The sequence below is a fragment of the Haematobia irritans genome, chromosome 4 (assembly GCF_050003625.1).
Source record: "Haematobia irritans isolate KBUSLIRL chromosome 4, ASM5000362v1, whole genome shotgun sequence".
Taxonomy (NCBI): Eukaryota; Metazoa; Arthropoda; class Insecta; order Diptera; family Muscidae; genus Haematobia; species Haematobia irritans.
In genome coordinates, this window is record NC_134400.1 from 18,385,533 (window position 1) to 18,398,832 (window position 13,300).

At 35.6% G+C, this 13,300-nt stretch overlaps 1 protein-coding gene across 8 annotated transcripts in view; it reads right to left on the reverse strand.

Annotated features, from left to right (window-relative positions):
• Window positions 1–1,391: 1,391 nt before the first annotated feature.
• The window catches only part of rols (zinc-RING finger and ankyrin repeat domain-containing protein rolling pebbles), a 253,722-nt gene continuing 241,813 nt past the window's right edge, over window positions 1,392–13,300 (reverse strand). For 7 of the 8 annotated variants that reach the window (XM_075303552.1, XM_075303558.1, XM_075303553.1 and 4 more), the window contains 2 exons: window positions 2,285–5,502; window positions 1,392–2,137 (listed from right to left, as the gene is read on the reverse strand). In XM_075303552.1, coding sequence (XP_075159667.1) covers window positions 1,772–2,137; window positions 2,285–5,502 — 3,584 coding nt within the window. In that variant the 3' untranslated portion in view covers window positions 1,392–1,771. Of the gene's footprint in view, window positions 2,138–2,284; window positions 5,503–9,003; window positions 9,259–13,300 lie in introns of all 8 variants that reach the window. The other variant, XM_075303559.1, reaches the window with a different exon arrangement.

Sequence of the window (13,300 nt, forward strand, 5' to 3'; positions counted from 1 at the left end):
AATTTTCTATAGAAATAAAATTTTGACAAAATTTTCTATAGAAATAAAATTTTGACAAAATTTTCTATAGAAATAAAATTTTGACAAAATTTTCTATAGAAATAAAATTTTGACAAAATTTTCTATAGATATAAAATTTTGACAAAATTTTCTATAGATATAAAATTTTGACAAAATTTTCTATAGATATAAAATTTTGACAAAATTTTCGATAGAAATAAAATTTTGACAAAATTTTCGATAGAAATAAAATTTTGACAAAATTTTATATAGAAATAAAATTTTAACAAAATTTTCTATGGAAATAAAATTTTGATAAAATTTTCTATAGAAATAAAATTTTAACAAAATGTTCTATAGAAATAAAATTTTGACAAAATTTTCTATACAAATAAAATTTTCACAAAGTTTTCTATAGAAATAAAATTTACACAACATGTGCTATAGAAATAAAATGTTGACAACATTTTCTATAGAAATAACATTTTAACAAAATTTTCTATAGAAATAACATTGTGACAAAATTTTTATATAGAAATATAATTTTGACAAAATTTTCTATAGAAATAAAATTTTGACAGAATTTTCTATAGAAATAAAATTTTGTGAACATTTCTTTAGAAATAAAATTTTGGCAAAATTTTCTATAGAAATAAAATTTTGACAAAATTTTCTATAGAAATAAAATTTTGACAAAATTTTCTTTAGATATAAAACTTTGACAGAATTTTCTATAGAAATAAAATTTTGTGAACATTTTCTTTAGAAATAAAATTTTAACAAAATATTCTATAGAAAAAAAATTTTGACAACATTTTCTTTAGAAATAAAATTTTGACAGAATTTTCTATAGAAATAAAATTTCGACAAAATTTTCTATAGAAATAAAATTTTGATAAAATTTTCTATAGAAATAAAATTTTGACAAAATTTTCTATAGAAATAAAATTTTGACAAAATTTTCTTTAGAAATAAAATTTTGTGAACATTTTCTTTAGAAACAAAGTTTTAACAAAATGTTCTATAGAAATAAAATTTTGACAAAATTTTCTTTAGAAATAAAATTTTGACAAAATTTTCTATAGAAATAAAATTTGTACAAAATTTTCTATAGAAATAAAATTTTAACAAAATGTTCTATAGAAATAAAATTTTGACAAAATTTTCTTTAGAAATAAAATTTTAACAAAATGTTCTATAGAAATAAAATTTAGACAAAATGTGCTATAGAAATAAAATTTTGACAAAATTTTCTATAGAAATACAACTTTGAAAAATTTTTTTATAGAAATAAAATTTTGACAAAATTTTTATATAGAAATAAAATTTTGAGAAAATTTTCGTTGCCAACTAAATTGCTAATACCAATAGAGAAAAAACACATTAATATATTTGTTTTTATTCTAATGCAACTATTAAATGTATAAATATTTATTTATATCTATAAAGAAAATAATTTATTATAAATATTAAACCAATCTTTCTGTTTTTAAGTAATTAAACAAAACTCTCAATTAAATACAAATTTTAAATGAATTTTAGAGCAAAAAATAAAACATAAAAAAAAACAATTTAAGTAAAATATTTGTATATATGTATGTATGTATATATTATAACTCAAAACAATTTTTATGTATTTATATGTATGTATTATTAATGTAAATATTTGCAAAATCGTAATTATTATTAATTTCTGTATTTCGTATAAGTTACAGATAGATGATATGCGTTTTTTTTTTCTTATTCGATTTGGACTCTCCAAAACAGGCATCTATAAATCCGTTATCTCATTTTGAGATTCAAAGGCACCGTTTGATGAGACTGTAGCTGCCGCAGTAACACTTCCACTTCCACCACCACACACTTCGTAACCGGACGAAGTTGACGAGGATGTTTGATTACGTCCCTCGTTTGTGATACGTGTCAGTAGTTCACTTTGTATTCGCTTGAGGACTTCAACTACTTCGGTTAGGACACCACTTTGGGCAGCCTTTTGCATGGCCTCATTGGCGTCGGTTAGTGCTTCATTGAGATCGCCATGTTCCATGCGTGCTTTTGCCCGAGCATAGTAGCCTTCATAGCTGCTGGGTTTTTGCACAATCGCTTGTGTAGCCAAATCTATTGATTCAACAAGTTCCTGAAAAAAAAAAATGAAATTCAAATTAGAATAAAAAAATGGACACTGATAAAAAGGGAAGGCCGGTTTCCTCCAGCCCTATAGCCCTACAGGTCTACTGGTTCATTGAAAATTTCGTGTTTGATTTTCCCCCCGCCTCATACTTACATTAAGTTTCCTCTTGCATCTGGATAAATTCAACAATAGATTCGTTCTCAGCTGGGCAAATATGGAGTTCCTCTCCAAAAGTGTTTCCAAATTCGATATTTTTCGCAAAGCATATTGGTAACGATGGGCCGCCTCATGGAAACGATTTTTACGGTACAAAACATTGCCATCCTCCAAAAGCTTATTCAATAGGACCACCAATATTTCCGGTTTACCCATGGCCATGGACCATGTGGTGGGTCCCAATTTGGCACCTTTACGTAAGAAAACCTGTACAACCTGTATGTTGCGGCAAGCAATTGCTCGATCTAAGGGACGCATGCCATTGCAGTCGACATGTTCGATGCTGCCACCTTGCTCCATTAGATATTGAACCAAATGGGCCGAACCCTGATAGGCAGCCAGGTCAAGACCGGTACGACCATTTTGATCGGCATGATTTTTATTGCAACCTTTCTCAATGAGTATTTTTGCGGCCGTCTGACGTCCCCGCAGACAAGCCCAAGAGAAAGCGGTGAAGCCTTCATGATCCTGGGTCTCCAGATTTGCTCCGCGTTCGATAAGCATTTCTAATATTTCCAAATGGCCCTCTTCGGCAGCTATCATGAGAGAGGTTTTGCGGGCCGAGGTTACTGGCTCATCCAAATCGGCTCCAGTTTGCAAGAGTTTGTCGGCTACAGCCCAGTGTCCCTCCTTGACGGATAACCCCAATGCGGTGAAGCCCTGTTTATTGTGTAGATCAATGCTGGCCCCACGGCTTAGCAATACTTCCACAGTATTCAGGCATCCACTACGAGCAGCCGAAGTGAGGGCCAGCTCTCCTGAACAGGGCTCTATAGCATTAATATCAATTTCATCCATATCCAATAGATCTTCGAGGATTGTAATGTGATCCTGAGAGGCTGCAGCTATAAGAGATTGGTGGAGGGCCGCGGGTAGACTCACATCATTGGAGTCTGGCCTAGGGGTCCAATCACATGCTAGCAAATATTTAACAACATTCAAGCGTCCCATTCTGGCTGCCTGGACCAAAGCACATCTTTGCGTGGTGTCACACTGGCCCAAACTGCTGCCCGCAGCCACAAGTAAGCGCACCACATCACAATGGCCCCGCATGGCAGCCAAAATCAGCGGCGTACATCCTTGGCTATTGGTCAAACCAACATCGGCCCCAAATTCCAGCAATAAACTGACCATGGGAACAATACCTTCATAGGCTGCTATACACAATATAGTGGCATCGCCCATAAATTCCGTACGATAGTGGGGCGAAGCTCCGGCCAGTAGGATTAGACGGGAAACCTTTAAATTCGGACTGTAGACATTTCTCAGGGAGCCCAGGGCTGCGGATATATTGTCGGAGACTGTCGATACCCAAAACGACTGAATATCACGAGGCGACTGGGGTCCCGGATTATTCCGATAGATATGTGCCTTCAACATATGATGGCCCAACTCCATGGTTTGTTCGGGATCTAATGGGGCTTGCAGACGTGACAAACGGAATGCTATGGCAGCATGGCCCTCACGAAAATCACATACAAATTTCGAAGACTCACCCTCATCGCGTCGTATCAACCACTCCCGGAAGGACGAATGGAAGAACATGTAGGTATTGTCAATGCGTTTGATTAGGAAACCATCGAGAAGTTTAAATCTTTGCATGAATTCATCCCAGGGCATAACCTCATCGGTTTTCATAGCACACACCGTGTAATAGATCTCATTCAGGGTCAGTGGATATAAGGCCGCCAGGCAGGCATTCAATATGGGCGAAGCCTTTTCAAAACTGCACGATGTGGGAAAACGAAGATTAAAGTGCAATAGAAAGATTTGGGCCAATGAAATTGGCAGAACCTTATAACTGGTGGACTTGATGACCAATTGACCTTTCTCAATGAGATCTAAAATGAGTTTGGCATAGAGCATGGATCCCTTGGTCAAAGTTTGCAGATGACCAATAAATTTCAGCTGACCCGTATTATGGTCCTTGATGACTGCAATGTTCTTTTGAATATCGGCACTGTTATTGATGCGGAAGGTTATGTAGTCGAGCATATCCTTCTGCAAGAGATCATTGGAAGCCCAACTGTCCAAGGTCATTTTGGTGTACGACAGACCTTTGACAAACTCCAGCATTTGAGTTCTAACGGTGGCCACAACCTTCAACCATGAGGGGAAGTGTTGTGTCATTTTGGCAAGAAATGTGGCTATTGTATGACCATGATCGGGACGATGATATTCGGCTTCGCATAAGGCATCCACCAGGATAATGCAAGTCTTGGCAGGTATTTTTCCAGCCCTTTTTAGGACGGCCAAGGGCTCCAATATGGCCATTTTCATCACACGTTCAGCATCGGCAATGCATTCCTTAACACTCAGGATGTCCTGTAAATGGGTTTCATTCAAAAGATAATCCCTGTAGGCTGCCAACTGAGGAGCTTGACAAAGTTGGGCAGCCAATGAGTGCACAAAATCGGGCACCAGGCAAGTTAAATTGGCATCAGCTTGGCAGAAATGATAGCCCACCACATGGGAGGCCAATGATCGCATTCGATCGGTGACATTACTTATCTGGTAGTATATTCCATCCGGTTCACTCTCTGTTGCATTTTTTCGCCGACCAAAACAGGAATATTCCACAAGTTGGAGTATAAAGGCTGTCTTACCAGTACCAGGATTACCATTGATCAATACACCGGGTGTTTCGGTAGCTGTCAAAGTATTGGCCAACTCACGAATCAACCATTGGCGGCCAATGAATGGAGGATCGGGTTCCTGTAAGGGCACTTCAAAGAACAATGGCTTCAAAGGTAGTTGGATGGCAGGTTGTACTGGAGTTGGCTTATAGATGGCATTACGTTTGCTATTCGCTCCCATTTGAGCCGACCGATTGGAACGTCTAGCTACTGATTTGCGGGTCTTTACAGGCAAAATTTCATAGCCATTACTGTCAGTTAAGGAGCATGCTTTCATTTTACCACTTAGGCTATAGGTATCGTCTTTGGTGGATACCGATAGTTGGCTACCACCAAAATGATCCACGGATAAACCAGAACTTCCGGTGGCCAATGTTTGTTCGGGACTAATATTCTGGGAAGAACTGCTACTCGTATTCGTATTGATATTGCCATTCTTATCATGATCCAGCAGTAAACCCAAACGTGCTCGCAATTGATCTTTTTGCTTCTCGGCTTCATGGCCCAAATGATCAGAACCTGAAAAAATCAAGGGATAGAGGTAAATTTAATTAGGACCATAGGAATTTCACCACCAGAAAAACAAAACGAAAATAGCTAACACGAAAAGTTTAACAAAAAAATGCTATTAGTCATGCTTGAAATGGAATATGATGGAATGATGTAAAACATGGTCATTCTTGAACGTTTAGATTAATAAAAAAACATGCAACATCCAATATAGAATCTCTTCCAGTGACATATATTTGGAGAACTAGTAAATCGTAGATGCTCTATAAAGTCAATGAAAATCTATGGATTCTTCCGAAGTAAAATCTTCGGTACCACATCCTCTTTCTTTTCGAAAATATCGGTAGCTCATTCCATTTGTATATCTCGAAGAAGGTCTTCCACCATATCTTCTTACTGTCCTCTTTCTTTTCAAAAATATAGACAACATATTCCGTTGGTATAACTCGATGAAAACCTTCTAACCGATAATGTGTGGATACCTTATGAAAGGCTTTCCGTTGTAAGTTTACTAGGAATCCATTGACCCATTTGGAAGAGACAAATTCCACCGTAAGGTTTAACAATTTGAAGACGTGGAAGCTTATTTCCTAGGCGTTTGATATATCTTCCTTTGATTTATATATGTTCCGAATTCAGAAAGGGCGAAATCGGAAGGTTAGCTACGTCAGTCACAAAGAAGTTGCGGCTTAGATTAAATTTCTGTCCATGAAATCTGACCATATAATCCGTTTGGAGTCGTTGACACTCTTACTAGTCTTCAAATACCGTTAACTGATTCGTCAGCAGTAATAATAAAGCAGGGTCCATTAGTGTCTTCAGCGAGCTATGTTGTTAGAGTTAGGTTCCGCTTGAAGAAGACATCTGGTGTTCCTCCCGGCAACATGAATGTCTAAGAAGAGTTGGAACCTCCAAGGGAAGGACTCTTTGAAGTTATTCCCATAGGCTTACCTCCGCTTCTTTGAGATATCCGCCATGGGATCTAACCATATATTCTGCTTGGAGTCGTTGACCCTCTTGCTGATCTTCCGATTCCTATGGTATCTCAGATATTTCTCTCAGCAATATGAATATCTAAGAAAAGTTGGAGCGTTCAAGAGAAGAGCTCTTTTAAAATCTTCCCATTGTCTTTCCTCCAATTCATACATATCCGGAATTAAGCAAAATCGGAAGAGATTGGCTAGGTCAGTCACAAAAAAGCCACCGCTTCCATTAGATCTCTGACCTTGGAATCTGACCATATATTCTGCCTGGAGTCGTTGACTCTCTTGCTGATCTTTAGATTCCTTTAACTCAGATGTTTCTTTCAGCAACATGAATGTCAAAAAAGAGTTGCAACTCCAAGGGAAGGGAGTTCTAACTCTTTTTTAGAGAAAAGTCCCATTGATTTTTCTCTAATTTGTACACGCCCGGATTTCACAGATGGCGAAATCGGGGGGTTGGTTAGTTCAGTGACAAAGAAGCCACCGCTTCCATTAAAACTCCGTCCATGGGATCTGACCATATGCTCTGCTTGGAGTCGTTGACTTTCTTGCTGATCTTCCGATTCCTTTGAGTTCTAACGGTGGCCACAACCTTCAACCATGAGGGGAGGTGTTGTGTCATGTTGGCAAGAAATGTGGCTATTGTATGATCATGCTCGGGACGATGATATTCGGCTTCGCACAAGGCATCCACCAGGATAATGCAAGTCTTGGCAGGTATTTTTCCAGCCCTTCGTTCGTTCATGGGATCTGACCATATACTCTGCTTGGAGTCATTGACTCTCTTGCTGACCTTCCGATTCCTTTAACTTATTCGTCAGCAGTGTTAATAAAAATGAGTTGATGTAGGAACCTTCAAAATAAGGGCTCTTTGAAGATCTTCCCATTGGCTTTCTTCCATATAATCCGCGTCGAGTCGTTGACTCCCTTACTGATCTTCAGATTCCGTTAACTGATGCGTCTTCGTATTTTTTAACATACGAAATTCAGAGATGTCGAAATCGGAAGCCGCCGCTTCTTGTAGATATCCGTCATGGGATATGACCATATATTCTACTTGGAGTCGATGATTCTCTTGCTGATCTTCCGATTCCTACGGCATCTCAGATGTTCCTCTCAGCAAAAGAGAGTCTTTCCCTCCAGGGGAAGGACTTTTTGAAGATCTTCCAATATACTCTGCTTGGAGTCGTTGACTCTCTTGGCTGATCTTCAGTAGGTTCCGTTTGATGAATACGACGAACAGGTTTATACTGCTATGCAAATGGTTTCTCAGATGTTCCTCTCGGCAACATGAATGTCGAAGAAGAGTTGGAACATCCAAGGGAAGGACTCTTTGAAAATAATTCCATTGGCTTTTCTCCAATTTTCAAACATCCCAAATTCAGAGATGTCGAAATCGGAAGCCGACACTTCTTGTAGACATCCGCCATGGTATCTGACCATATATTGTGCTTGAAGTTGTTGACTCTCTAGCTGATATTCCGTATCTCAGCAACATGAATGTCTAAGAAGAGTTGAAACTTCCAAGGAGTTGGAGTCGTTGACTCTCTTGGCTGATCTTCAGTAGGTTCCGTTTGATGAATACGACGAACAGGTTTATACCGCTATGCCAATGGTTTCTCAGATGTTCCTCTCGGCAACATGAATGTCGAAGAAGAGATGGAACATCCAAGAGAAAGACTCTTTGAAAATAACTCCATTGGCTTTCCTCCAATTTTCAAACATCCCAAATTCAGAGATGTCGAAATCGGAAGCCGACACTTCTTGTAGACATCCGCCATGGTATCTGACCATATAGTGTGCTTGAAGTTGTTGACTCTCTAGCTGATCTTCCGTATCTCAGCAACATGAATGTCTAAGAAGAGTTGAAACTTCCAAGGAAAGGAGGATTGAAGATCTCCTCATCCGAAATTTATAGTCGGCGAAATCTGAAAGTTGGTTACTTCAGCCACAAAGAAGCCACCGCTTCCATTATTAAGTTTATATTCTTTGACTTTCTTGGTGTTCTTCACATTCTGTTAACTGATTTCTCAGCAGAACTAATAAAGCAGGGCCCATTTCTTCACCGAGTTATGCGGGGAATGTAGGTCCGGCTTGATGGTGTCTCATATGTTTCTCTCAGCTGAGTTGTAACCTCCTGAGCAAGGGCTCTCTGAGGATCTTCTATGGTATAAGACCTTATCGTGAACGTTTTATAGGAAGTCTTACGAAACCGATTATGTATTTAGGACTCACAAATTACAAAAACACATGTGATGTAAGGCCTTACCCGCGATAGAAAGATGGAATGAGTTAATTTTTTTTTTGGAAAAGTAAGAAAAATACAAAACGGATTATTTTACAAAGGTCTATTCATTGACTATGACATCCCGAATAAGCACTACCAGGCTTTCGAAAAATCTATAAATTTCAAGTTCTCCAAATTTATACCACTGGATTTAAAAAAAGAAAAAAAAAAACTGATTAAAAATAAAAAAACAAAAACAAAAAACTCCAAATGTATTTAGTGTAGAAAATATAATCCTGCCTGCAAATTGATTCAATCCACCATCCGATGAATTGGAATTAACACTCCACAATGATTTGATCTTGCCCAAAACCAATGATGACAAATGTCCAGCATATACCGAGGTTCCAGCCAAGCTAAGGCGATTCAAACGATTTTCACTGCCCGTTGTCGATTCCGATGATGAAGTCAATTTATTACTAACATTTTTGCGACGTCTTCTGGTAACAGCTGAATCCGAACATGTTGATGTATTCAAAGCATTTGTCTCTTTACCTAAATTTTGAGGATGGGGGAAGATTGAAAAGATAGATATGGGAAGTATTGTATATGGTGAGAGATGAATGTGCTTTAGAGGTTAGTACACAATGTGAGGTTAGTTATGGTGTTTAAGTGAGGTTATATGTAATGATGTGCAAAATCGAACAGTATTCTGTAATATGAGCAAAGTTCACCACATGTGGACGGATTTGTCCAAGCCAGACTGAAAAATGTGCTGCCACTCAGGTAGTATTGGCTATATTTCTCGGACTTTTGTCTCCAAATTGAGATGCTTTCGACCCCAAAAATCCCGCATTTTAACATAATACAAATTCTCTCGTATTAATACGATGTTGACTGTTTTCATCAAAATTTTTATTACTATAGAAAAAAATTTGGGAGCCACCGTGGTGCAATGGTTAGCATGCCCGCCTTGCATACACATGGTCGTGGGTTCGATTCCTGCTTCGACCGAACACCAAAAAGTTTTTCAGCGGTGGATTATCCCACCTCAGTAATGCTGGTGACATTTCTGAGGGTTTCAAAGCTTCTCTAAGTGGTTTCAGTGCAGTGTGGAACGCCGTTCGGACTCGGCTAGAAAAAGGAAGTCCCTTGTCATTGAGCTTAACATGGAATCGGGCAGCACTCGGTGATAAGAGAGAAGTTCACCAATGTGGTATCACAATGGACTGAATAGTCTAAGTGAGCCTGATACATCGGGCTGCCACCTAACCTAACCTAACCTACTATAGAAAATTTGCTCAAAATTTTATATCTAAAGAAAATTTTCTCAAAATTTTATTTCTATAGAAAATTTTGTCAAAATTGTATTTCTATATAAAATTTTTGTCAAATCTTTATTTCTATAGAAAATTTTGTCACAGGGAATATTCTGAGTATTTTCGTTGCAAATTTTATTTGTATAGAAAATTTTGTCAAAATTTTATTTCTATAGAACATTTTGTCAAATTTTATTTCTATAGAAAATTTTGTAAAAACTTTATTTCTTTTTATCAAAATTTTATTTCTAAAGAAAATGTTGTAAAAATTTTATTTCTATAAAAAGTTTTCTCAAAATTTCTATAGAAAATTTGGTCAAAAGTTTATTTCTATAGAAAATTTTCTCAAAATTTTATTTCTATAGAAAATTTTGTCAAAATTGTATTTCTATATAAAATTTTTGTCAAATCTTTATTTCTATAGAAAATTTTGGCACAGGGAATATTCTGAGTATTTTCGTTGCAAATTTTATTTGTATAGAAAATTTTGTCAAAATTTTATTTCTATAGAAAATTTTGTCAAATTTTATTTCTATAGAAAATTTTGTAAAAACTTTATTTCTATTTATCAAAATTTTATTTCTAAAGAAAATGTTGTAAAAATTTTATTTCTATTAAAAGTTTTCTCAAAATTTCTATAGAAAATTTGGTCAAAAGTTAATTTCTATAGAAAATTTTATCAAAATTTACAGAAAACTTGTTAAAAAATTTTTGTCAAAATTTTATTATATCCTCGACCAGAGGATGGGGGTATATTAACTTTGTCATTCCGTTTGTAACACATCGAAATATTGCTCTAAGGCCCCATAAATTATATATATTCTGGGTCGTGGTGAAATTCTGAGTCGATCTGAGCATGTCCGTCCGTCTGTTGAAATCACGCTAACTTTCGAACGAAACAAGCTATCGACTCGAAACTTGGCACAAGTAGTTGTTCTTGATGTAGGTCGGATGGTATTGCAAATGGGCCATATCGGTCCACTTTTACGTATAGCCCCCATATAAACGGACTCCCAAATTTGGCTTGCAGACCCTCTAAGAGAAGCAAATTTCATCCGATCCGGCTGAAATTTGGTACATGGTGTTAGTATATGGTCTCTAATGACCATGCCAAAAATTGGTCCACATCGGTGCATAATTATATATAGCCCCCATATAAACCGATCACCAGATTTGACCTCCGGAGCTTCTTGGAAGACCAAAATTCATTTGATTCAGTTGATATTTGGTACGTGGTGTTAATATATGGCCTCAAACACCCATGCAAATATTGGTCGAAATCGGTCCATAATTATATATAGCCCCCATATAAACCGATCACCAGATTTGACCTCCAGAGCCCCTTGGAAGAGCAAAATTCATCCGATTCGGTTGAAATTTGGTACGTGATGTTAGTATATGGTATCCAACAACCATGCAGGAATTGGTTCATATCAGTCTATAATTATATATAGCCCCCATATAAACCGATCACCAGATTTGACCTCCGGAGCCTCTTGGAAGACCAAAATTCATCTGATTCAGTTGATATTTGGTACGTGGTGTTAATATATGGTCTCAAACATGCAAATATTGGTCGAAATCGGTCCATAATTATATACAGCCCCCCTATAAACCGATCCCCAGATTTGACCTCCAGAGCCCCTTGGAAGAGCAAAATTCATCCGATTCGGTTGAAATTTGGTAAGTGATGTTAGTATATGGTATCCAACAACCATGCAGGAATTGGTTCATATCAGTCTATAATTATATATAACCCCCATATAAACCGATCCCCAGATTTGACCTCCGGTGCCTTTTGGAGAAGCAAAATTCATCCGATCTGGTTGAAATTTGGTACGTGGTGGTAGTATATGATATTTAACAACCATGCCAAAAGTGGTCCATATCAGTCCATAATCATATATAGCCCCCATATAAACCGATCCCGAGATTTGGTTTTGGAGCCTCTTGGAGGAGCAAATTTCATCCGAGTCAGTTGAAATTTGGTACATTGTGCTAGTATATGGCCGTTAACAACCATGCCTAACTAGGTCCATATCGGTCTATAGTTATATATAGCCCTCAAATAAATCGATCCCCAATCACACAAAAATTGGTCCATATTCATAGTTCATAATTGTATATAGCCCCCATATAAGCGTCACCCATATTTCAATTCTGGCTCCCTACGTACCGTGCAAAAGTCCATATCGATTCGTAATAATTTGTAGACTTACTTTTCTATAGACTTTTATTTCTATAGAAAATTTTGTCAAAATTTTATTTCTGCAGAAAATTTTAGCAAAATATTATTTCTATAGAAAATTTTTGCAAAATTTTATTTCTGTAGAAAATTTTTGCAAAATTTTATTTTTATAGAACAATTTGTAAAAATTTTAATTCTATAGAAAATTTTTGCAAAATTTTATTTGCTATAGAAAATTTTGTCAAAATTTCATTTTTATCGGAAATTTGGTCAAAATTTCATTTCTATCAGAAATTTTGTCAAAATTTTATTTCTATAGAAAATTTTGTCACAATTTTATAGAAAATGTTCTCAAAACTTTATTTCTATAGAAAATGTTCTCAAAAATTTATTTCTAAGGAAAATTTTCTCAAATTTTAGTTCTATAGAAAATTTTGTCGAAATTGTATTTCCAATTGAAAATTTTGTCAAAATTTTATTTCCAATTGAAAATTTTGTCAAAATTTTATTTGCTATAGAAAATTTTGTCAAAATTTCATTTCTATCGGAAATTTGGTCAAAATTTTATTTCTATAGAAAATTTGTTCACAATTTTATTTCTATAGAAAATTTTCTCAAAATTTTATTTCTATGGAAAATTTTTTCAAAATTATATTTCTATAGAAAATTTTGTCAAAATTTCATTTTTATCGGAAATTTGGTCAAAATTTCATTTTTATCGGAAATTTGGTCAAAATTTCATTTCTATCAGAAATTTTGTCAAAATTTTAATTCTATAGAAATTTTGTCACAATTTTATTTCTATAGAAAATGTTCTCAAAAATTTATTTCTAAGAAAAATTTTCTCAAATTTTAGTTCTATAGAAAATTTTGTCGAAATTGTATTTCCAATTGAAAATTTTGTCGAAATTGTATTTCCAATTGAAAATTTTGTCAAAATTTTATTTCCAATTGAAAATTTTGTCAAAATTTTATTTCCAATTGAAAATTTTGTCAAAATTTTATTTCCAATTGAAAATTTTGTCAAAATTTTATTTGCTATAGAAAATTTTGTCAAAATTTCATTTCTATCGGAAATTTGGTCAAAATT